This window comes from Lepisosteus oculatus, chromosome 2 (genome assembly GCF_040954835.1).
Source record: "Lepisosteus oculatus isolate fLepOcu1 chromosome 2, fLepOcu1.hap2, whole genome shotgun sequence".
NCBI lineage: Eukaryota > Metazoa > Chordata > Actinopteri > Semionotiformes > Lepisosteidae > Lepisosteus > Lepisosteus oculatus.
The window spans coordinates 50,400,271-50,426,493 of NC_090697.1; the positions used below are offsets into that span (position 1 = coordinate 50,400,271).

Below are 26,223 nucleotides of genomic sequence, written 5' to 3' on the forward strand. Positions count from 1 at the left end.
ACACACTACCGATGCAAGACACAGTCTACGTTTAATATACCGTTAATACAAGAACAATAACAAACACTATGAACAGAGATACCAAGAAAATAAGGCTAAAAAATGAACCTTTTGAGGGGACAGAGCAGACTCCGAGGGGATCTGATCCAAGTACTCTCGAAAGACATTTAATCCCAACCCAGTGGAATCGATCAATAGGTACAGAGAACCTCAAACCAGCGGACAATAAATGGAAACAACTCTGTAAAACTGGATTTAAAACCGAGAACAGGAGATGCTTCTTTACACTTTACCCAGCCAGCCATGTGAAGCCGGTACACTTGCTTCTCTAGTCTAACAGTTGTGTGAATAACTTTAAATTAGATACTATAACCAGCACGGGTCCTTGTTTCTAAACCCTGTGTTCTTTTGTTTTCAATTTTTTATTTCTTGTTTGCTTGTTATGAGTCTTTTTCAACCAGTTAAACAATTTTGTAAACGTAATGTCAAGAGTATTGATAAGAAGATGAAGCCGAATTGTACCCTATTGGAGCATTGCTGGCCCGCTACTCCACCTGCTCCTTTGTGCAAACCGGGCGAGGTCCTGGAAGAGTGAAGTCACGTGATACAGGTGAGCGCCGTGGTGCTGGACCTGTCTGCAGGGTGTCGGGGAGTCTGAAGAACTATGCAGATCCGCTGTGAAAGGCACAGCTGCGACACAAACGGCAAGATATATTTTTTTAAGGAGCTCCTTTAAGAGCTTATGCACAGAAAGGTAAACTAAGGCACTTTCGTTTTATCAGTACCGTTGTTACCTGAGCTATGTTACCTGAGCACATCAGCTCACCACTGTGAGCCACCGTAGAACAAAAACAGTCATAATTTAAATAGCACCTTGCATGCTGAAACTGTTGTTTATTCTCTGTTTTAACTTACAATTTGTATATTTCAATCGTGTAGCTGCTACATGTGCATCACTGAATTGTCAAAGTAATACTATTTACGTTGTGTACACCACTTTATAACTGATGTACTTTTAATGCGGTGGGTTTATAATTTTTCTAAAGCCTGAACCAGATCTCTTATATTTTACGTTCGTTCTACATTATAAACAAGTTAAAATAAAGCGCCGAGCTATTAAATACATTCACTTAACATAAAACCGCATATTATTGAGCTAAATCTTTTTATTTCAGATGGGAGGTGGACAAATTTGCGAGCGGTGCGCACAGCTACTAAAGGATTTCGTTGCTTTTGTGAGACGAATGTCGGCTGATCTTGCGCAGAAAGTCAGGGACTGTATAACGGCTATTTCGGAGTGTTGCTGCCTGCAGAGAGAGGCTACAGGGATCGGGAAACTGTACAAACCTGTACTCCGGCAGCACGAAAGAAAGGCAGCACAGGAGTTCCTGCAGCACCTGGACACAGGTAACCTAGCAGCACTGCCAGATCATGGGGAGCAGAATAGCTACCCTTTATTTCACGAAAATAAAAGGCGCACTTTGTATCTGATACCTTTGTTAACGTCTCAGGAACTGTTTTGTGCTGCCTTGTCTATGTCAGTAACAAAACCGGTACTTTAATAAAGGTTTAAGATGTGTGGACTTGCCTTAATATATTGCCTTAATTTTAATCAGACCTTACATGAATCAGCACTGAGTAGTTTCATTTTTAGAAATAAATACATTTGAAAATGAACTTTGTGTAAAAATTAACACAACTCCTATGAGGGTCAAACATCCAAAGAAGATCAAAGTAATATTATCCTATATTATACTGTAATTACGTTAGGCTTGTTTGCATCATAACAATGATGTATATAATCTCTTTGGATTGTCCCAGTTAAGGTGGAAGGTTTGTGGAAATGTAAAAGCACCCGAAAACATGTCCACAGTCTATTGAAACTTGGTCCTTGAACTAGACCATCCAGGGAGCCACAAGAGTATTGGAATGAGGTACAACATAGCATAATGTGACGATTCCCAGATTGTCGCAGTGCAGCAACATACTTTTCTATTACAATCTGCAGCTGTTCCTTGATTCATTGGAGGGGTAAGAAAATGGCCTACTTCTAGCAGAAAGCCAACATAAAAAAAAAAAAGATGAGAAATATTTTACCTTAATGGGCAGAGAGTGCTATTGTAAATGTAGAGGAATACACATGACTTGAATTAGGTCGTGAGCAACCTGAAAATTCAAGAACCCTTCCATATACTTTAATGACATAACATGCAGAGAAAAATGAGAGTTTGGGTAAAAGAAGGAAGTCGTAGTAGAGTTCATGTGCATCAAGCCCACAGTAGGTGGGTGAATCAGAGGCTGAACCCAAATCTATATAATGTCCATACATTACAGTGACCAACCAGCAACTGTCTTGTTTAATAAACAAAATCTAATTGCAGTTATTCATTAACATACAGATTTAAAAGCGTTAGTATCATGGGCCCTATTAAATCTGCTTCATGTAACAGTTTTAAATGACGTTAATAGCAGTACCAGCAAAGACTTAGTTTTTGTTTTTTGTTTGTTAGAGGGTTTTTTTTCCACTGTCGTGGGAAAAGTAAAAGCAGTTCATCCATTATCAGAAAGGTATTTACTCCTGGAAAGATTTGCGGCAACCCAGAGCCTATACTGGAAGAGTAGGCTGAAGGCAAGGCGCGCGCATGGACAAAATCAAGATCCTAATTCGTCTCGCACATGTGTCTTCAGAATGAGGACAGAAACACAGGCAGTGCCACAGCTTGGAAGTGACCTAAAGGCCCAAGAGTTGTGAGGCTGTTGCATTGACCACCATGTGTTTGTGCTGCCTGAATTCTTAATAGAACACAATTCTCAAGATGTTAAAACTTAAACACCCTTTGTTTCACTTTCAGGGAATTCTACTTGAAAATCATCTTTATAATTCTTATTTATATTTTATTTATTGTCAGGTACTGAAATACCACTCCTGGATAGCAAATGTCTGCAGGCCCTGAAGACTTTAGCAGTTTCTGAAAACTCTGACTTGCAGCGGTCAGCCGCAATCTACTATTTACACATTAGTCAACAGTGTAAGTATGTCAGGTTGCTTATGTATAAGTACAGCAAAATTGATGATAACGGTAGTTATCTATGTTATGCGTAAAGCACATTTTTAAAAGTTAACGGTAATTTAACCACACCTCATCCCCAAGTTACATAAGACTCGACATGCGTAAATTTGACTTCAAGTAGAACCTTTCTCTCTTAATAGATTTTCTAGTTCTAAAATGTTTACATTTGTTACATTAAATGTTCTGCGGCAATGAAGTAGCGCACTGTTGCTCTTTATGTAATGTGAAACTCACCACATGACATAAAGAGCAAATAGCGTGGCGAGTTCCTTTCACACGTGAGTAGTGTTGAGTACGCAGTCATCATCAGCTTCCACCAGACCTTCGTTTTCTTCTCAGTCTTTTTTCTCAGTCATTGTGCGATGTTCTCTGTAGGTCATCTCACAGTTTCTCACTGTGACTTGTGAATAACCCATATTAAATCATATCAGCGAGTTTATAATTTGTTTTAATTACTATTTTCTGTATGCTGTTTAAATGTTTAAATGCTATATCCATCCATCTATTTTCTAGCCAATTCAGCCAGAACAGGTCTGGGGGGGAGCCAGAGTCTATTCTGGCAAGCAACTGGTTCAAGGGAGAATACACCCTGGTGCCAGTCGATCACAGGGCACACAGACACAAAGACGCGCATATTCACACCAGGACTAATTTTCCCCGATGCCAATTAACCTGCCAATATGTCTGGACTGTACCCGGAGAAAACCCATGCAAGCACAGGGAGAACATACAAACTACACACAGACAACACACAAATTCCAGAATTGAACCCAGGGCCCCAGTACTGAGACGCAGCAATGCTAACACTGTGCCACCCCAAAGTGTTCACTATCTTTAGTGTTTATTTTAATTATAGTATTTTCACATATTTTTTCATGTTTCAAGTGAAATGTTTTTATGTATAAATTATAAATTGTAATTCTCTGTACAGTATGTGTTCACTCAACAGCTAAGAACGGATTGCTACTGTCTTATTTAATATTGGATTATATAGACTTGTGAAACAGAGCCTTTACATAAATTGGGAGATGGGTGTGTAGTTCTTGAGAGACTGTCCAAAATTCTAATTTCTATGTTCTTACGTTTATATCTTGTTTACTGTGATTATGATTTGTATCCCCTAATCTTTAAGGCTGTAGTCACCTTTTAGGGTTTTTCTAACACGCTTTGAAATGTTTTAGGGTAACCCTTTTTCTGAGAGTGTGGTTGGGATTCAGCAATATGCCAGTACTAAAATAAATAATGTTGTCTTGTTTTAGGTTTGTGTAAGTTTGAACAGAAGGTATTCAAATCAACAGGTTTCCATGGTTTGCTCTTCTGGTTATCATGCAAACCGCCCTCTCTTTTGGAGTGACAATCCCTGTGAACGGTTAGACTCAAAGTAGTATGGAAATTTAAAACAAAAATATCTTCATGTGATTAGGAAGTTTTTTTTCTTCTAATATTATGGAAAAAAATATATGGTGGACCTCCTCTAAATAGTGTGTGTAAAAACGCCTTTGCCTTTTTAAGTCATATTTGAAATTAAATTTCCTTGTTGGGTGATTAAATTTTAAATTACTTGTTGTAAAAAAATCTTGTTGTGTTTAGTATTGCCTTAAGTTTAGAAATATTTAACTCATCAGCTTATGAACTCATCAGTGTTCAAGCACCTTACAGAACAGTACAAAAGTCTGGAACTGGTCCATGCTTCCTGAATAGGTGCTTGTCTTTACTAAAACATGAATGCAGTTGTGGGACTTCAAGACAGCAGTTTACCAGTCACTGGTGTTCTGATTTTAACCAAAGCATGCTGTGTGCGCAGTCTGGTCTGAATACGTACATGGGAGCCTGAAGTTGAATGCTTACCTTTTCAAGTATTGACTGTGTACTTTGTGATAGAGACAGCTTGTTTGTGATTGTTACAGGCATTTATTTTGTCTAATCTCCCAGAGTTGTGGGCAACTCTGTATATTACTGAAGGTTTCAACACCTGAGAATTCGTGAAACGAGTTTGCAGGAAATGTTAATGTGCTATTTTTAGTTGTCCTTTCACTGCCACTTGAATCCACTGTGGCACCATGATGATCAGACTGTTCCTCCTTTGTTTTAGCCGAGGTTCACAAGGAATAACTTGCAAGAAACTGCACTGAAGAGTGCTTGTTGAAGAGTTAGGCAGAAAAAGCTTTGGCTTAACTCACCTGGCTGAGGGCCAATCATAAGGCTGTAGGATATTGAAGTTAGGCCCCTAAAGAAACAGACCAAGTGAGCCCTCAAACTACAAGTGCAGAATGAAGAATTAAAGCGAGAGAAAAGTGCATGCACCAACTTTCTCAAAGAAATATTAGGCATTATATTTTGGAAACTGGAGAGTAAGTCTGCCATTGAATCTGTGTAATTGAGTATATAAGTAGCACATATTGGTTGCAGGTAGTACCCAGTTAACAAGAGGCTGATACTGTGTTGGGAGCCTCTGCATTTGTTCCACTGGCATCGCTGGATGCTGTCCTGCCTTCACATTTATATGGAGCTTTCTATCTCCTGTACCCAACCAATGAGGAGGCTGCTGGATAGGTTCTTGGTGTGCTGCCACTGATGCAACCAAATCCTTGTTGTATGATTTTGCTGTTTGACTTTATTTGATGAGTTTTTTGGTAGAAACCTACCTTTAATGGTGGAGTGTGTGCGGTGCCATTTTGTGAGATGAGGAGAAATGATTCTGTAAAATTAAAAAAGGAAACGTACTGTAAGCAATTACCAAAAAATACTGTAAATAAAATTACAATGCTGACATGTACACGTTTTAAAAGTTTACCACAAAAACAAATCAGAAAAAAATAGTAATAAAAAATCAAGCATATACCACAGCACATAGTAAATCATTTGTTTATTCCATGCTGAAAAGAAAAGAGAGAAAACACAACTTTTCGGCTGTGAAGCCTTCTTCAGGTATTACTTGTTCCTTTGCAGACTGCGCATGCTGACGCAGCTACCCACCTGAACTAGTAAATCATATTCTTAAAATCTTTGCCTAGGGATCAATATCTCACGGAAATACGGGTTCTTAAAAGTAAAATTCAGAATGGATTATTTTCTTTTCCAGTGAAAACCCCTTTGCCCACAGAGTTTCTGGAGCCTTACAATGCGTTGTTGCAGTCTAGCGATCTGGAGGTGCAGAGAATCGCTTCCCTTTCTCTTGTCAATCTTCTGGTGGAGGAGAACGGTAAGAGCGAGACCCTCAGCACTTTGAAAGGCAGGTGATTCCTTCAGCACTGCCTCGGTTTCCTGTCTTTACCATTAGGCTTTCATATACCACTGAAGATTCATCCAAGAAGTACATTCTTATTTTATGTAGAACGATGTGTATTTTTCCGCATAGCAAGTCATAAACTGGACTTTGCATAGTCCGTCCACTATCATGAATCCTAAATCTTTACAGATTCTATGATGCATTGAGTTTAGTGGAATTTTTGGTTGTTTCAGTGAACAAAGAGCTGGTTGTTGAGCTGGACATGGTGGATCCTATCTTGGAACTGCTCCAGTCTGGTGATCATACAGTGCAGTGCAACTCCTGTGCATGTGTGGCCACATTGGCAACTTCAGGTCTGTATGATTTAATATAATCTGGCACAATTTTCAATGTACAACTGATACAGAATTTCCAAGCTGAACTGGGGGATCTCAATTAACTTTTTGTTGGGTATTTTATTTGCTCTTTAGACTTTTTGAGTCTCACTGGATTTGTTTTCGGTAGTGCACACCACATTGCTTGCCAAAAGTTTTGGGACAGTAAAGTCTAAACTGACGTTTTCATTCTGATCATTACAAGAAATGCAATCACTGATTTACTAGACAGTTTTTGTCAATTGTCCTAAGTATTTTATTTTTAATTGACAGAAAGTTAGTTCAGCTCTTCCCAAAAATGCTGAGACAGTTGTCTGACAGGTGACAGGTGTTGGTCTGGTGTTTTTGTTGGGTAATTAGACTATAAAAGAACGGCAGACATCCTCTCAGTCTGTCTCACTTGGATTTCTGTATTTTCTAACTGAAAGTCAAAATGAGAACTGAAGACCTTTGTTAAGGAAAATAATGCAATATCCAGGTGTTTGATTTTGAAGAGGCTGAATCAAAATCATGGCACAGAAACCTCACATACCGAAACCAACAATCTGGAATGTATGAAATAAGAAGAAACGACTTAACATAGTTAGCATTACATGTACAGGGTTACATCCTATGTTAATTTAAGTACTATGGATTTGGATTATTTTTTAACATAGTCCCTCAAATGTGTGTCTGTCATGTTATCTTTCTTTAAAACAGATCATGTACATTGTTTGCCTGTAGGTTCTGCTGTCTTGTCTTTGGTGAAAACATGTATGAAATATTAATTTAGTATTTGTTGTGCCCTTTTTATCACCCACAACTAAATAATTGCTTTACTTCACACACATCTCCAGTTATTGCTCATTTTTTTAGTACTTTAAAAATAATCCCTTTTAAAGGCTTCAGCTGTATTTTTTTCATTTGGGAGACAGTTTCCTAGATTTACAGTATTGATTTTTTAAGTATAACCAAATTTGTTCATTGATTCCAAGAGACTATAGGTGTTTGTTGTCCATGAGGGCCAGGTTGTATATGGTATATGAACTGATGTTTTAGTCCGTTTTGTCGATAGCCCATTTTGTGATACAGATGTAGTTAGCAACAATTGCAAATATCCATTTGTGCATTAGTGGAAACTGTATTTCAGCACATAGGATTTAGGTATGTCAACGTGATCTCCATGTAACAAAGCAAGCTTTCTGTTTCCATTTTCAGGAGAGATGTTGAGAATAATACTGTGTTATCAGTTTAGACATTTGAGTACAAGAGCTTATAAACTACTACAACAGAGCACCAAAAATTTGATGTTGAAAAGGGGCATAGTGAAATTAGCATAACAATTTCATTCCCGAAGAGCCAAAAGGATAAACAGGCACTGCAAAACTTTTATTTTTTTTCTAAGGTCTGTCCTGGACATTGTCTGTCTGTCCATGCTCTCTCAGCACTCTTTCTCAGGCTCAGGTGTCTCTTGCAGAGTCCAGGTGTGCAGCGCAGCTGGTTGGCACACCTGCTAGAAAGGGTGCACACTTCTAAATAGAGAGGAGGGCAACCGTCAGGTATTAAGGTCGTGGGGAGGGACAGCTGTCTCCTCTCAGACGGTAAATTAGCTGATTACCTGTCTCAGTCTGCCACCACACAAATTGCATTCTTTTATCAATTAATTAAATTTATGCACGTAAATAGATAGTGAGAATTCCATTAAATGTGCTGGTACATCTGTGTCTTTATTCCAATTAAGGAAACTCCCTGGGGATCAGGACCAATTGACACCTGATCGAACGTGCTGAGCTCACATTCCATTCCTCGTCACGCTGGCACCATAGGGCGCATCAAAAGACAGTCAAGAAAATAACTGCTTTTTGTTGTGTGTTTTTGTTGTGCTGCACAATGCGAGGTCATCCCTGTTTGACCAACTTTGAGTGTTTATTAACCACTCCTGTTCTTAATTTTAGATTCAAACAGAGAAGCGATTGTGTCTGCTGGTGGAGTATTGCCAGTTCTCGTTCTCACAAAGTCTTATGACCCAAGAGTCCAGCAGAATGCTGTTGGGGCCATTCTGAACCTCACCAGATCAGGTAACGTTTCAAGTACTCCTCTTAGAGAGGACTATAGGTTTTGGTATTTCATGCTGTATGTATTATAAAGTATACATATTTTTTTTAAATGTTTTTGATTACCTAACAATGTAGGAAAAGAAATGGTAAATGCTGAATAATATACTGTACAATGCTATATGCCATTTTTTTAACAGTTTTCAACGGTTTGGAAATATTTATACTTTGGAATTTGAGCTAATGGTTTTATACAATGTTAAACAAACATTAGCATCTTTACTCATTTAATCATGTGCTGCATTGTAGAGCTTGGTACAGAAACATGTTTATATTCAAAATGTAATTCTGCATTTACACATACTGTAAGTATTAGTTAATTGTTTTTAAAAGATACACCTGGGCTTAATTCCTCATTTAATATTTGCATTTCAGGTCCCATTCACTAAACAAATTTAATGTTTTTTTTTTTAATGTCTGCTACTCAGTAACCTTTTTTTAGCGTGACTTTTGCAATTATGTATTTTGTGTGCTAGAGAGCTCTTTAAGCGTGCTGTGTCGAGAAGGTGCTCTTCCTGTGTTGGCACTCCTCCTGCAGTCTGCCGACTCAGAGATTCAGGTAAATAACTCGCACCCTTTCCTTTGCTCCCTGTGTCCCTAGAAAGCTGCCATTAAGTATGGGGTTGATAACAGGTTTTCTTTTTTTATTAGTAGATTGGTCCAAGTTTGATTTGACCTGGGCCCAGGTAAAAAAAGAGGAATCCAGGTCTGTTGTTTGTTAACAGTGCTGTAAAGTGATGTGAAAATGGTTAATCAATTATCCCAGCACTTTTTAGAGATGCTGGTGAAGTCAAGTGAGGAAAAGAAGATTAAATGAGTGTGTTGAGAATATGGTTATTATGGACATTATATTTAATAGCATGTTTAGAATACTCATATGACCACAGGTGTCAGTAATGATGCAGGAGCAGGCAGCATTTGAGTTTGCTTTCATCCAGGACTCATTGTTTTCCTTTGCACATATACTTATGGAAGAAAGAAACGTAACATTTTATGGAATGAGAATACTATAGTTATTGCTTATGTACTTTCACAAAAAGTTGTCAATTTGTTTGATGCCCTCTGACCAGCAAAACAGCTTGTACAGTGAGGCATTGCAACTTACCAGTCCCACGAAAGCTCATTAGGTGCACTTTTACCCAACGAGGTCCAGGTGGAACAATGCCTGATTAGGTCACCTTTAAAAAAGCTTTAATTCAAAGCATAGGTCACTGCAAGAAAAAGGCCACACTTTTTTCTGCGCATTCCTTAATGCCTCAATTGTCAACAGAAGCAAAGGAGAGGGCCATTGGCATGCTGTCGCATGCAGACATGTCATGTGCTAACGTTGCCAGACACTATGGAGTAAGCTGCTCCACTATGTACCGACTTCAGAGAAGGTTTCAGCAGACTGGCAGGACAGATGATCGTCCAAGATCCGGTTGGCCTAGAGTGACTACACCAGAGTGGACCAACACATCAGACAGGTCCTTCTGAGAGATCATTTCAGATCTGCCACCCGTACTGCTGCTGAAACTGCTGGCAGACAAAATGCCCGCATCAGTGACAGGACAGTAAGGCTCCAAGCTGCTGGCCTTAGAGCAAGACGACCTGTCAGAGGCCCTCTGCTCACACCTCCTAGACATACCCGACCGGCTTGGGCCAGACAGAGGTCCTTTTCATGGATGAGTCACTCTTCAGCCTGTTCCACGCAGATGGGAGGGCCAGAGTGTGGAAGAGGCGGTGTTGCATTTCTTTTTTCCATCAATATATATTTTAAAGAAAGGTAACGAGAAGGAAAGTTATTTCCAGAAACTCCCTCTGTATGCTTTTAAAAAAATATATTGAATGTTTAATATATTTCATTTGTATTGGTCTGTTTTATGATTTGTCATAAAAAAAATCAAACGCCTTTGACTTTTATTTATTTTACTTTTGACTTTGGTTAGGAAGACTCAGCTCAGAAATACACTGTTACCTATGTTAACTATGTTTTTGTCTGCAGTACTACAGCTGCTCTGCTCTAACTAACATTGCTACCAAGCCAGAGTACCACCGTACCATGCTGCAGATAGGGGACTGTTTCCTGCTCAAAGCCCTGCTTTCTCTCATGTCTTCAAGCGTTCAGAAGGTACTGGATGACATATTCCTTTTTTTAGCAATTTAACATCTCAAAAAGACTTGGTTTCAAAGACTCTTCATATCTCTTTGGCTGATCCTATCTTATGGTGAAGTCAATCATTAAGATGTAGAAGACACCCAGACACTGCCTACGTCAGGCTGTCCAAATGGATTAATCAGACGTGGAGAAAACCGATTAGGGACACCTTGAGGCCAATGGTGACGTTGAAATAGTTCCAGAATTTAGTGGCTGAGAGAATTTAAGAGATAATGTAAACATGGCAAAAGGTTTTGTGGTCAGAGAAGAACAAATTGAATGTTTTGATCTAATGCAAGTAATTTTATCTGATGCAAATCCAGCATCATGCATTACATCAGTTAATACCATTCCAACCGTCAACAAATGGTGGTGGCAACATTGTCATCAGATGGTACTAGAAATATTGTCAAGACTGGTGGAAACATACACTGCTATCAAAATTTTATTGTGCTGTATACTAAAGCAATTCAGATTTGAGATGAAAAGGTGAAGCAAAAGTATGGAATGTCACCATTTATTTCTGGGTATTTCCATATCTTGTCCTGTTTTATGATAATACCGCTTTTTGTGTTAAATCAACCAATTTCAGGTGAAATTATTGAGACAAATTAATGTAAAGTAAATTAGATTATTATTGTGCACTCAATAACTGCATCATGCCTGCGACCCATTGACAATCACCAAAGCCTTGGTTGGTTCTTTTGAGATGTTTTGCCAAGCCCTTGCTACAGCTGTCTTTCATCTCAAATCTGAATTGCTTGAGTATACAGCAAAAATAACTATTTGGATTTCACTATCCCAGTAGTTATGGAAGGCACTGTAAAGTAGTACTGCCAAATTGTAGAGGCAAACCTGCTTCAGACCTAAAACTAGACAAAATCCTCCTTCAGAACGACAATGACCCAAAGTACAGGATGAAGTTACACTGGAGAGGCCTACGGACAAGAAAGTGCATGTCCTTGGGTGGCTCAGTCAATGTCCTGACTTATTATCTTATTGTGAATCTGTGAAAAGACCTGAAAATTGATAACTATGAGTGAATCCCAGGATCCTTGAGACAGCTTGAGGAAATCTGCCAAGAAGACTGGACAAAAATTACACTAAACTGGTGTGTAACGTTGGCAGTGTCTGGCCGCTTGGAGAACAGTTTAGACCCAGACTGCTTGGTCACAGGGTTGCAAAAGTCAGATTGACAGTTGGTTGGAGAGGAAAGAGGAGCCAGTTAGTTCACCAATGAAAAATGAGAGCTAGCTTTTAAGGTGCAACATCACAGCTCGTGATTGGTTGGTCCACGTTTCCACCCTGTGGGTCCCTCTGGTGTATCTGCCTTGGGTTTGAGGACGGTGACCTTGGACCTGTGGGAGAAACAGACTACAGACTCTCTGCAGCCCATTTCCACTATACATCATTAGATGGTTCAGCACTGGATGCAATTTTATGATGTCGCTTATCATAAGGGCCTCTAAGCTACATTCTGCTGCATTTACACAGAGGCCCAAGCTGCTTGGTCAATGCAACCCAAAGATTATTAGAAATCTTAATTCTAAGTAAAAATAAAACAATATATACAGTACACTCCCTGTATAAAACCATCATTTGCCTATCTAATAACATCAGAGTATTATCAGATGCATTAAATTATAGAAAGCATTCCTGTAATATATACATACTCTTTTTTTTTTGCACATAAACAAAAAGTTTAGCCATAACACCCTCTCATTTGTATTATGTGAGCCAAGCTCTGCATTTTAATGAACTATCATGAGTCTTAATCGTAAATTGAGATTTAAGATTAGGTATATTTTAGGTCTCTGTGAATTAATCATTATAAAATTTTCTCAATTTAAACAGAATTCCTGTCAAGCTTGCAGGTGCCTCACGAACTTGTGTGTGAAAGGTAAATCAATCGATTTTATATAAATTAGAAGTATCTTGTTTCTGTTTATGGTGACATTGCAGTGCTCAGGATAAATCTGAGTTGATAACAAATTTACTTGGATTTCTTATATCCACACAATTTCAAAACCACACACACAGCAGACATGACAGGTCAAAAGTATTGTTACCATGTCTTTCCATTCTTAATTGCTCACTGAAGTGGTGAAGGGTATGAAAAATTCAAGTACTGACTAGAATAAGAGTACAGTATATATAATTCAAGTAATGTTGAATACTACAACCTCACTTCTCTTTGTATAAAAGAGTGACAGTCTTATAGTTTGCAAAGGCAAGTCCATAAATTCTGCTGATCAGGGGAGTCTTAGCCCATTAACTTGATTATTGTGAAACGATTTACAATACCAGATGAGGATAGTTTGTTCTTGAGCTGGAGATAAATGAGTTAGTTTGCCTTTTTGAATGTTTCATACTGAAGCGCACAGGTGTGAAAAGCTTTTTTTCCCCAAAGTCTGGCTTTTATGTAGTGTTTCTGTCTGGGTCTCCCTCATGCCAGTGAGCACACAGGAGGAGCTGGTGTCTCTGGGCTGTGTCCCTCGGCTCAGAGACATGCTCCAGTCCTCCACAGAGCCTGTGGCAGAGGCTGCCGTCACATTGCTCTGTGCCTTGTCAGAGACCTCACCCAACAGGGTAAGCAAATCACCTCTTCCTCTTATTATAGCAATACAGTTTTCCAATATTTACATCATTGGTGATGTAGTGAAGAAATTATGAGATAATGAGAGCTAAGAGCTGAAGGCTTGAAATTTAGTCTGTAGTCCCTCATGTCCACCCTCAGATTTAATTAATACTGCTTTGTCTCTTCAGCCAATCGGTAATCTGATTTCTTAGTTCAATGTACAGGCAACATCCACTGAAACCTGACAGTTAGTTGTTAAAAAGTCCCTGGATTAAAAATAAACCTTCGACTGTAAGCTTCTCATGTAGACTTCATAGAACTGGAGGTAGTGTTGCATTAGCCTGCAGGCACTCACTGAGTTAATCATTATTAACTTTGTGGATAATCGCTTATGCAAATGTTATTGGCAGAGTTTGCTGTTGTATAACTATGAGGTTGTGAAACCTCATTTAGGTTCATTAAGACAGCATTAGTATTTGATTAGGATTCCAAACAAAACAAGTTTTTAATGGCCTAACTTTTATAATGTGTTGTTCAAATGTGTATTTCTTTCTTAATTTTGAGTATATGGTAAATATACTTAAGGGGGAGATTGCCTGTTATTCTCAAATAAGAGCAACTGTAGTTGGAGCTACACTGCAGTGCAGCAGTGCATTCATCTTTGGATGGCATTATTTTACATGGTTACCTACCCTCACAATGTAGAGATATCCAATAGCATCCTGTCATTGTCTGGACCACTGGAATTTGGGGACTCGGTGAACTTTCTGGTTCATGGTCTATACAAGCTAGAAATTGAAGCACTTTCACCTGTGGCAGGACCTTAGGCATCTGGCTCTCACTGCTGTTCCTGAGCAGGTTTATTTAAGGTGAACACCCGGCTTGAATATATGTGCAACAGCAGAGACATACTGTACGTGCAAAGGGGAAACAAGAGCTCTGGCAGGATACTACAGGGCACCTATGTTTTGTAGTAAACTTTAAAGATTTAGGTTAATGAATAAGTATTTAAGCACATTAGGATACTTGGGTTTTGTGCTTGAAGTTTAGAGAAAAACAGTAGGTTTTTATAATTACAAAATTAATTGTTATGTCATCATGGGGTACACAACAGCGCTCACTGTTTGAAGGAAGAATCATTACACTATTTGTAACTGTTTTTTCCCATGGGGCTTTTTTTTCAGGAAGTCATAGTGGAAGAGGGTCTTTTGAAGACTCTTGGAGAGCTACTTCTTCATCACAAAACCTACTCTACTGTCCTGAGTCACAGTGCCATCACAATACACAACCTGAGTCTCAGTGACAATGCTCAGGTAATACAGAGCTCAAGGACACTTGTAAGACATACTGAAGCTCTCTTGGAAGACTTTATATTATAAGGCTCTAAAAAAATTACATTTTATTTATAGCTCTACTGTTGCCTAGAAAATATATAAAAGGTACATTTTTACTGTATCTCAGCAGCTACAGTACAAGAAGAAGAGAGTTTGTCTAATTCTATAGGTAAAACACAAAATTCCAGACATTGCTGAAACAGGTTGAAAGCTAGTTGTTATAATATGTTGTATACATTTTACAAATTGAATTATTTGGATCAACTGCCTCATTAACAGCACAGTTATCCTGGCTTCTTTTCACTTATCTAGGTTGTGATTGACAGTGGGTGTTTGAACGGATTGCTTCAGGCCCTTGTTTCTGCTGATACAGAAGAAGCCCTACTTTGTGTGACTGCATGTTTAAATAAATTCATAAGAATAGGTAATAAAAAAAAACTTCATTCTGAATCTGTATAAACACTATAATGTTATGCTAGAATCTATAAACTAATTTTAATTGTTAATAAATAACTACACAGAAGTAGTTTGCTACCTGCCTAAAGAGGTGCAATTGACTTTTCATAGCCTTTAAAATGTTATTTAGGCTGATACCTTCACCTTGTACAGTATGGTAATTATATGTCTGATAAACTGATTAGTTTATGTGACTTACAATACTTTGATAAAATATGACAACAGCAGCATATGGGTCAATATATTATTTTGCTCAGCACAGTAGATCATCAAAGTATGTCTTTCCAAGAAGTTAATCACAAACAAAAACATACTGTAAGCAGGCCTTTTTAAATGTAGGACTGGAAGTTCCTTTTTTCTTTTCTACTCTTCAATTTGGTACAGACAACTAAGTTCTGACACAGTTCTTGAATGCTCCTGAATGAGATGTCCAGGTGGCTTGCAGACATTCTGAGAGATGGGCCTCTTCAAGCTATCCATCTCTATTCACACTGCAAGCCAGGACCATTAATGTGGAGGACGAGGCTAAGTGTGGTTTGCAAGTAAAGGACAATGCTGCTATGCTGCATGCTAAGGAATCCCTTACTGCACTCAGCCTATTCCTAGCAACACTCTGACAATTGTCCACTGCCCCTAAGGGCTCCCAGCCATAGCAAATGCATGGTCTAAGTCTGGCATTTAGTAGGTGAAGTTGGTACTCCCAGCTGAAGCTCTGGCAAAATGAGTCAGTGTACATCCAGACAAACAATATAAAGTAAAGTAAAAAAACACAGAACAAAGAAACACAGAAATTTAGGTTAATGTGAATAAGCCTTGTTAGCCCAGACTTTTTAAAGAGTTAAAACTCTTGGAATTGAAGAGTTAGGCAAAGTTCCTTTATGTTAAGAAAGCAGAACGATGAAAGCATGGAGCACACCTATTGTTCACCAGTGACAGTTTGTAGTTTTCTCAGACAGCAGGACATCAGAATTTACAGTACATTAGGTGTTGGTGTTTAAATTATTCCTACACTGTTCCTTTATATCATCGTTATTATTGTTAATATACAGTATATTTAGTTCTTGTCTAAACATGACATTTAAGGTAACACAAGAGGTTGACTTGGGATGTGCTTGGATTGTAAAAAGCCCTTGAAAATGACTATTTTAGAGCAAAAGACACTGCATTTGTTCTGTTCCCTAGATGGCCATAGAAATAAACTTTAGTACTGTAAACTGTACATTGACATCTTGTCATTGCTGGTGTTCCTTGGAAACGAGGGGTCCTGTGTCTGCAGTCTGTTTAATTATGTTTCTTCTTTGAATTCAGAATTACTGAAATCGCACATATGTGAGAAACTGACTGCTGAATATATCTCACGTCTGAAGAGTTTGGAGGTTCAGAAGGAAAATGATGAACTTTCCCTCAATTCGGCATCCATTATCAGACAGCTGGAGTTACAAGGTAATGTTTTTATATCTCTGTCTAATATAAGCTCAGTAATGTTCATTACCATTAATGCATAGAAAGCATTTATACTTTCAGGTTTTGGGAATAACATATGCCTTCAAAATTTAAAAATGAATTGAGTGCTATAGCAAAGGTATTTACTGTGGTCAAGCACATACAGTACATTATATTACATTGGTGCAGTAGTGAGTGCATGTAATCCTGTCTGCTTGTTGTACTAGGTTTTTTCTAGCTTTGATTTTTGCCTTAGCTGAACTGAGTTAAGGTGGTTTTGTGTTGTTAACAATTCGTCCTAACTGGTTGAGGTGGAAGTATCATCACAGAGTGTGCAGATGCAGTTTTTTTTTGTGTTTTGAACTACAACAGTGTCAAAAGCAGGTGATACAGGTAGAAAAATTACAAATACCTTGGGTTTCTTAGAAGGAAATCACTCTAATCAAGTGGATAGGAGAATCCTCAGCTATTAGAAACCTGGAGGATTTATCAGGACCCAAGGGGTCCTTTGATCTCTTTTTACTTCTTGTTTTAATTCTGTAAAGCTTTTGAGTCTGTTGTTGAATCAGCTGGTTTCAGGTGTTAATGAAACAGTACCTGTAAAGCCTGTAGACCTTCAGAGATGATATTGCCTTTCCTTACCACAGACATTGACTGGCTCACTTCCCACTGATCTGTGTAGTCCCTTTAGAGCTGTGATCTGGTCCCAAGTCCCATTTTTAGATTTCAGTCTTAATGACCCACTACCTGAATTGATTTACTTGACTTGTGTTCATTGCAACTCATCCAGAGCTTTCCAGTCTGCCCTGAGGAGCACAGGTTCCCTATAAAAACCTGTAGGGCAGTTGATTTGTGCTGGGCTAAACAAATGCAGGCTCAGTGCATTACACCAGGGGGAATATGTCCATATGTGCACTCGAGGAGACCGAGATGGAGGCTTGCTTGCCTTCTCCCTGCAAAAGATGGTGTAAGGGAATTTTCTTCAGTAATCTAAAGGGGAAATTGATACTGCAGTTCATTGATTGTACCATTTTTTGCAGAGGAGACCTAAAACCAAAACTGACTTCCCTGACAATCCAGAAGAGAATACATTGCTGATTAGTGGTGATTACCACAACATGAAACACTTTTTTCAACTCCTTGTTTTTATTCTTTGTTTTATTGTAGTATTATTAATTAACAAACCCTGCACATTTTCTATTAAAGAGAACTTAAAAAGATTTCATTGTTTTGTCTGTTTTGTCATGTCCTTGTATGTCATATTATATGATATTAGTATATATGTGCTCATTTCTGGCTAACAAGTCTGCATGCCTCTCCCACTTATACTCTCTGAATATTGGAACATATTTGGTTCCTCAAAGAAGAAAGGTAAGAGTTGTACAGACACTAATATAAGACTACTCAAGCCAGGAGGAAGAGATCCCCTGCTCCAGATTCAGGATCATAAAACTGGGGTCAGAAAATTGAAGGCATGTTGGGTCTGAAATTTAAAATATACTTATAATAAAGCAGGTGAAACAGTCAGAGTTGTGATTGCAACAAGCAGTAGTGAAAGGATGTCGAATTTAGAACAAAATATTCCAAATTTAAACCACATGGATTAAGGGTCCTGCTTAAAATACCTAGTGAGCCCTCTAGTGGCATAATGAGGTACAACACCTATTGCATGTCTAGCAATAAGAATTTAGAAGCAATAGGTCATCTTTTAAAGTACTGGATGTGTGGCCATATCACTTACTTGATTCTTTCATAAAAGGGTACACTAAATCACAATAACAAACCAATATTTTACAGAATATTAAAGGAATATGCTTGTTTGGTATCAAACAAATGGTGAAAAACATGAGTAGTTCAGAAGTATAAATATCAAACCTGTGAGAATCGCATATTCAATAAAAAAAAGTTACAGCTTTTAACACATGCAGGACATTTTGCCAGGACTTTCTGAAGGAAGCAATTTCTGAAGGCAAAAATATGCTAATCCGAGATTTAAAGTGGCCAACTAGAACTCTGGCAGACGAGACTTTGGGATGTCTTTGTCTACGGCCAATTAACGGAGAAACCCAGAATTTGAAAGCAAGGTGTGGAAGTCAAGACCAGGGAAAGCTGGAAGTCAAGAAGGAAAGCAAGGAGCTCCACAGGACCAGGGAAGCAAAGTCAGATGCACTGCCCTACCCTCTCCAACCTGCAACCGACTCAGGGTCGCTCCACGCCAGTTCATACTTGACTTGCACAGAAAAATTGATAAGGATCAGGTGATGCCTACTTCCCCTTTACCCAGAACACCAGCGATGGGAACGCACCAAGTCTCTAATCTGCACACTTTCTAAGGGAAGAATAATTCACTTTTGCCTTGTGTTTGGTAGCGATAATGTACAATCTTTACCTTGGAAAGTAATTGTGATTCAATGACTTTTGCCTCAAATTAAAATCTGAATTTTTAAAAACACTTGTAATATATCTTAGTAAATTTCACTTTTTGTATTTTTCCCCCTTTTGGCCATTTCTTCAATTCTTTCCATGTGTCTGTTATTTGTAGCATTATTTTATAATAAAGTAGTCCTGTATTGGATTCATACAGATCCACTTCACCGCTATCTTAAATTTAGGTTAAGCATTGTTAAGCATCATTTTAACCTGATTGTGTTAAAAGGACATAATCATTTAAAGGTTGGTGTGGTGACTTGACAATCACAAGTTCTGTTTTATAGTGTACCTTCTCTGTTTCAATAACATCTGTATAGCAAACCCACCCTATACTGTAGGTCTTGAATTCTAAAGAGCTTACAACAGGGCCTAAGGTTTAGTCGTGTGCGCTGTTCTCTTAGAGTACATGATTGTATGATCAACCCTCCTAAACCATCAAATCCTAATCCCACCACTTGGTTAAAGAGTTTAAAGCTTTAATGAAACCATTCAAATTGTGCCCATCAGGAGGTTACAGCCTACAGAAACAGGAGATCCCTACAGTGCAAGAGACTTACTGAATGATCAGCTGCCTGTCTCACAATTTAAAAATATATAATTTACTTTATGTAGAAATTCAGTCAATGCTGTAGAGACTATTAAAAAACCTACTGTTTTGTAGATACTGTAATTGTTTTCCAAAGATGTACTTGGTATTATGAACATCCTAGAAAACAGCTTCAGACATGTTATGTATTTTTACTTGGATCATTGGATTAAAAGCAGGACCTGGAGGTTGTCCGTAAAAAAATGTCTTGCTTTATTTTCATTAACTTCAGAAAACATGAGAAACTGCAGCTTGAGTATAAGTCACTTCTATAGCAAACAACAGACAGGTAATTTCTCAAACAGTTTATTTGAATCTTTACATGCTATACAGACTGAATCAATGAAAACTACTACAGTTCTGACAAAGGTCTCATTATTAAATTTCTATGTACATGGACAGGAGTAGACTGTAAGGAAACAAAACAGAATCCAATTAGAATTGTTTAATCACTTAAGTTTATTACTAAAACGAACCACTGAATGGCTTTAGTATTATTCAGCTTTTAAGTGTAGTGGATACATTTGTCCTTTGTTTTCAAAGCCTTGTTATTAATTTTAATAAAATATACATTTTAACCTTTTGTATTTATATATCTCTATATATGTATTTACTCTCTGCACATTTTTAACAAGAGACGTAATAAAAGATCCCTGCATAAATGTTTTTTTCAGTAGTTCTAATCCACATAACTGGTCAGGTGAATCACCAGTAAATCATTTGTACCATAGAAAGGAGCTTCAGTAGTTCTCTAAAGAACTATGTAAAAGTGCAAAGCTTTGAGAACCATGCTAGATAGCAGCAATGCGTATAATGTGATGGAAATTAACATTTCAAGTGTTGCAGAAATAATGAGTCCAAAAATGTGTGAAAGTCATTTTAGGAATGCATTTCTTTAGCTTTGTGTCCATTTAAGCCCTTTGCTCTTAAACGAGCAAAAGTCATTGACTTTCAAAAATCATTCAAATCTCATTTATTCTCATGATCTGATAAGGCAAAGGAAATTTATAAAGTAGCAGCATTTCTTTAAAGAAATTTTATTTTTTTGTAGGTTATAAATCTGTTGGACCATATGATTTAAATCCCACAATCATACTATTTTGGATATTGAATGCATATATGATACATCTCATGGCTGCTCTGCCAACACAATTAATAACGACTTGTTAAAGCTGATGGCTTTAATCATAATTGAAAATATTTCTCCTATTTTCAACATTTTACATTGAATTAAAAAACTATGAGAAATCTGCACTTTACAAACAGTTCTTGGTTTGATGAGAGAAAACAGCAAGAGTCTTTTACCCCAATGCACTTACTTCTCTGCCATTACAGTTAAACCACTAGGTTTCAAATGTAGCCTCATCCATTGCTATTTCTAGAGCATGAGGTGTCTTCAAGTATTAGATTAGAGGACATTATAGCCGATTTTCAATTTACAGTAATTAGTAACACCCAACAAAATCACCCCCGTCTCCACATCACAGTCACAAAACGCTTCATCTTATTTTTCTGAGGAATTCAGAAAATATCACCTGTCAAAAGAAGCATGTTGGAAAAGCTGTTTTAACACAAAAGCACACAAAGCATGATTAACTACTGAGAAACATTTTCCGGTCACTGAAAAATGATAGATCGACGGTTTGCTTTAATTCCTCTTTGATACAAAAATGTGTTTAAACGTTTTCTTCCAAAGTGCCAGTCAAAGTAAATAGCTGCAGTATTTCCTCTGTAGAAAAGTCACAGCTTCATAATCCAATTCTGCATGCTCTCTTTCAGCAGGCGATCTCAGATTACTTCTGAAAAGGAGGGAGAAGATAAAGTTTAGTTTTATTTGGTATAATTTTTTAAAAATGCATATCAAAACTATTTCCATCAAAATTTTGCTTTGAATCAATGTAAATTGTTTTGCTAGCAAAGTCCCCAAAAATCACATTGTTTTTCAACATATTACTAGAGAGAATAATAAATTCATTTCACCTGCTCTCTGATGTGACTGAACATCATCTACATTAGCCAGGGTTCTCAGAGAGCCCCTTTCTTTGAATGCGATGACGGGGATGAGTGAGCCAACATCCTCACTATCTTCACCAGTCATGTCAAGGTTTGACCGTTTGGACCCCACAGGCAGGTTGATCACCTCCTCAAACGTGTCACTCTGCACAGAAATCCCATTTTCTTTTGGTTGTGTTACAGCTGCTGGAGTGCTGAAAAAATAAAGCAATAACTTTTCAGTGTATTTAAAAGAAACAGCAGCTTTCAGTATATTTAAGTATATTGTGCCATCTTATTAAAGGTTTTATAGACACTGCTTTAACATGGAGTATCCTAGATACAATAATGATAGGAAGCCTCAAGAAGCACATATAATTTTATTCTAATTTGCTTCAACAAAAATATTTTGTGCTATATCCTTCAAGTTTCTATTAATAAACTGCTGCAATAAATAAGGTGATTAATATTGTTTAACCCCCAGGCTGTAAAAACTTATCTTTATTAGCCACACTGAGTTTTTTCAAAAGCAACACTGCTTCAAGTCCTCTATGAGTATTAAATGAAGGTTAAAAACATCAATTTGTTTTACAGTACAATGTCTTTTTATAAAATGAAAACGGTGTCCACCAGCCTCTGAAGAGTTATTTTATGCTTGCAGAGGTGCAGAACAGCACGATTGCCACTAGCTTCCTTGTGCTGTCATTTGACACCCCACAGCTCAAGTGGATAACCAGTGATAAGGTCATTGGCTAAGTAAGCAAACCACATCTGGCTTTGATCTGGCTTGGGGAGGAAGGGGTCTCGGATCCGTATGATAATACAGGAATAAAATAGAAACCGTAGATCTGAACCTTTGTGATAAGTCATACAGGTGAGTGCCAGGTATTTCTATCAGTGCATGTTATTCCTATCCTGTCTCGCTGTTTTCTGTGTCAGGGATCTGGCTCCTGAGTCAGGTGAAGGACTCCACTTCCACAGAACAGCCCTGTAGTGAGACTTGTGTGGGAATATTAGTATCATGTACACCCACATAGATCTTGGTTTCGTCCCAATTCATCTTAAAGTCAAACTGTTCTGCTTCCATGATGAGGACCTTTTGAGCCAGGAGAAGAACTTCCAGCATAAAAGCCAGAAATACAAGATCGTCTTTATAATGACGTTCAGTGAATATTTCCTTCCCCATTGTTGCACGGAATGAGTTATATCTGAGATTATGTATTATGCAACAACAATATAACAACATTAAATTAAATCAAATGGTATAATCTGTTGATGGAGACAGATATTAAATATGTTTCATTATACTGTTTCAACGATGTCTGTGCTGTACTCTTGACACCACAGAAAGAAATGGTGAAGCTGATGTGTCTGGGAGTACTGTGCAATAGGCAACAGAAGAGAATAGGATTTAGAAATGGAACCAGTGTAAATAACCAGATGTGTAAAATAAACTATGCTCACATGTTCACAATCCTGCCCAGTGGGCATGCTCACCTCTGTCCAGCTGTGTGGAGTGGCAGTCCAGGGCCCAGGGCCCCATGACCATTGCTGCCTGCGTACAGTGTCCCTGGACCCTCCTCTGAATACTGCTCTGTCACAGTCACAGACAGCGTTTCCTGCATTGAAGGCTGATAAGATGCTGCAAATACAAAAAAAAAAACACTAGCTTCATTCATAGGCGAGAACAAACCCAAACCCAAAAGTAACAAAGATGAATGAGAAATATACTTCTGTAAGCAAGCCATGTACAATTGCCAATATTGGAAAATATGCACATACTGTATATTTTAAAATATTCAACAGATGGAATTTGCAAAGACAGTGGAAGATATCTATGTTTTTTATTTTTGTAAGAAAGAACTAAATTATGACTGTTGTACTAAATCTCAGATATTAGATATAAATGATTTTCCTTATTTTTATATAAAATGTGTATTTGCAACATATACTATATGCATGATATTTAAACCAAGCAATACTTTTTGCCTGAATATATTCTATGTATAGAACATACAACATAATAATATATTGCTACACTACATTAAGATGTATCCCATTGACCTCATTACAAGTAGATAAGAAAATGTGATCAAGGTGTGTCCAAAATGCATTTGATAGATCCTCACAGATGCATAACACACAAGGATGCAAATATCTCCATTGCTGCAGGAACAATCTACAATACAGGTAACCAATGTCATGGAAATATTAATTTTCAAGGAAGCCACAAGAGAGACAAACTCAATAGAGTCATGTCCAATTAATCAGATACCTGTTTCATCTGCTTTATTCTGCTGGGATACTTCACCATTCCTTTGGGAAACAGGCTTCTAAAAGAGTAAAATGAAAGCATAATCCTTTGAGAGGAACAGGATAATCAATGTGTAATAAAATTAAAAAAGGCTAAAAACAAGAGCCATTGTACCCATAGATACTTTATTGATCCCGTGAGGGAAATTGCAGAATTAATTTCTGCAATTCTGCAATCCTAAAATCTAGACCATTGTGTTAGGGATCTAACAAAACATTTCATACAGCCATTTTTTGAAAGAAGTCAGGGTTTCAGTTTCAACAAAATGGCTGGGTAGCGAGTTCCATTCTCCTGCAACCCTTTGTGTGAAGTGCCTCCTGTTCTCATATTTAAATGTACTTTCACATAGTGTCCACCGTGCTGTTATTACCTTATCAGCAGTATCAGACCTCCTTGTTCTCTTCATGATTTCCTCCAAACGCTAAAAAACAGAAGCAGAATAGATTAAAAATAATGCAATTCTAAACTGGAAGTAATAAACTAGTCTGCTGTTTAAGTTACCTACAAGTAGTTTAATATTATTAAAACAAACATTGCACTCACTGGATCTGTAAAACTGGATAAAAATTCCAGTCTAAAAATGGTCTGCCAGCAGCCATATCACCCTGCAACTCACAACTGGCAGCCCAATGAAGATGGATGGGAGACCTCCTAGGAAAAACTAAGGTTGCTGCTGGAAGAGGTGTTAGTGGGACCAGCAGGGGGTGCTCGCCCTGCAGTCCATGCGGGTCCTAATGCCCCAGTATAGTAACGGGGACACTATACTGTAAACAGGCGCCGTCCTTCGGATGAGATGTAAAACCGAGGTCCTGGCTCTCTGTGGTCATTAAAAATCCCAGGGTGTTTCTCAAAAAGAGTAGGGGTGTAACCCCGGTGTCCCATTGGCCCTTACCAATCATGGCCTCCTGATAATCCCCATCTATGAATTGGCTTTATTACTCTGCTCTCCTCCCCACTGATGTGTGGTGAGCGTTCTGGCGCAGTATGGCTGCTGTCGCATCATCCAGGTGGATGCTGCACATTGGTGGTGGTGGGGGGAAGTCCCCATTACCTGTAAAGCGCTCTGAGTGGAGTGTCCAGAAAAGCGCTATATAAGTATAAGCAATTATTCTTATTATTAAAAGGAGATATTTGGATTTTGGCAAGGTTTTCTGGAATAAATGGTAATTTAATATGTAGCACTGCCATGTTGTATCTCCTCTCATTACAATGACACTTTCAGGGAGGTCATTAGCCTTTATGAATGAACATCTGCTAAAACACAAAATGCTCATTTGAATTTCAATTACACCACAGTCCACCAGGCACGACGTCAAGCCCAGAGAACAATTTCCCCCTCCCTTATGCTTAAGATTAGCAATTATCACAGAAGATGTGGACAACTCAGTTGCATTTAACACCAAAAAAAGAGAAAACTGATGTCAATGTATGTAACTTCAAAATATAAACAAGTCAAAGACAATAACACACATCTTAACAAAATGTGTCAGTTCTGTGAAAAACCCATATTCAGAGATTATAAATGAAAACAGCTTTGCTTTTGATGGACATTTTTGAAAACAGAAATACCTCAGAGCACTTTAAATCTGAACAATCCTTCTTTGTACAGTCTGGTCAAATTACCAAACTTAAAATCACTGATGAGGTTTTCCCAAAGACAAAACCTCAAAGACCCCTACAGGAGGTCCTCGGACAACACAGTGCATACCTTCTTCCTCACCAAGCGTTCCTGTTCCTCTTTCTGGAAATGTTTCTCCCTTTCCAGCCTCAGCCTTTCTGCCTCCTCGCGCAGGCGAGAGTCTTCCTCCTCTTTCTGAAGAGTGAAAGCAAGTTTGAGTTGGATACTTCTGGGGCTTCAGCTCTTCAAATAACCTTTTCTTGGCAGAATAAGCATTTTCTGATCTATTCAAATTATTTGATTATTATTCGCCTTTTAAAAGTGTCATAAAACCATTTACAGCAGGCTTTGCGCTATTCAGAGAAAAATGATATAAAGACGCCACATTACAGCTGAATGCAAGGCTTTGCATTTCAATAGGTGTGGCTTTACTACTGTTAACACAACAGCAGGACAGATTTCTGAAGAGGAAATGAGAAATTCCTGTAAATTACTTTATGACAACACCAGAAACTGAAGAACAGTTTCAGGCAGATTACAAATCCTAGGCAAATTAGAGAAACAATTA

At 38.0% G+C, this 26,223-nt stretch overlaps 2 protein-coding genes across 21 annotated transcripts in view; one reads left to right on the top strand and one right to left on the bottom strand.

Annotated features, from left to right (window-relative positions):
* Window positions 1–22: 22 nt before the first annotated feature.
* LOC102689709 (uncharacterized) lies at window positions 23–17,935 on the top strand. 3 transcript variants are annotated; one of them, XM_069178744.1, is made up of 14 exons: window positions 23–610; window positions 1,176–1,407; window positions 2,910–3,029; window positions 6,154–6,273; window positions 6,534–6,653; window positions 8,609–8,731; window positions 9,244–9,326; window positions 10,752–10,877; window positions 12,759–12,804; window positions 13,360–13,493; window positions 14,667–14,795; window positions 15,129–15,240; window positions 16,581–16,715; window positions 17,756–17,935. In XM_069178744.1, the coding sequence occupies exons 2-14, from the start codon at window positions 1,176–1,178 to the stop codon at window positions 17,764–17,766; spliced, it is 1,491 nt and encodes a 496-aa protein (XP_069034845.1). In that variant the 5' UTR covers window positions 23–610; the 3' UTR covers window positions 17,767–17,935. The 3 variants fall into 3 exon arrangements, with proteins under 3 accessions (XP_069034845.1, XP_015204180.2, XP_069034847.1); XM_015348694.2 differs by lacking the exon at window positions 23–610 and adding an exon at window positions 617–754; XM_069178746.1 differs by lacking the exons at window positions 23–610; window positions 15,129–15,240; window positions 17,756–17,935 and adding an exon at window positions 617–754 and having other exon boundaries at window positions 16,581–16,669.
* Window positions 17,936–20,021: 2,086 nt separating this feature from the next.
* map7b (microtubule-associated protein 7b) overlaps window positions 20,022–26,223 on the bottom strand; it is a 70,496-nt gene continuing 64,294 nt past the window's right edge. For all 18 annotated transcript variants that reach the window (XM_015348889.2, XM_015348903.2, XM_015348870.2 and 15 more), the window contains 6 exons: window positions 25,746–25,850; window positions 24,408–24,458; window positions 23,999–24,056; window positions 23,221–23,365; window positions 21,712–21,938; window positions 20,022–21,530 (listed from right to left, as the gene is read on the bottom strand). In XM_015348889.2, the coding sequence (XP_015204375.2) occupies window positions 21,520–21,530; window positions 21,712–21,938; window positions 23,221–23,365; window positions 23,999–24,056; window positions 24,408–24,458; window positions 25,746–25,850 (597 nt within the window). In that variant the 3' untranslated portion in view covers window positions 20,022–21,519. The remainder of the gene's footprint in view (window positions 21,531–21,711; window positions 21,939–23,220; window positions 23,366–23,998; window positions 24,057–24,407; window positions 24,459–25,745; window positions 25,851–26,223) is intronic.

Excerpts from the sequence above, each read along its gene's own strand:
- LOC102689709 (XM_015348694.2), top strand. Across the intron at positions 9,327-10,751 it reads CTGCCGACTCAGAGATTCAG|TACTACAGCTGCTCTGCTCT; the intron begins GTAAATAACTCG and ends TTTTGTCTGCAG. Across the intron at positions 10,878-12,758 it reads TGTCTTCAAGCGTTCAGAAG|AATTCCTGTCAAGCTTGCAG; the intron begins GTACTGGATGAC and ends CAATTTAAACAG.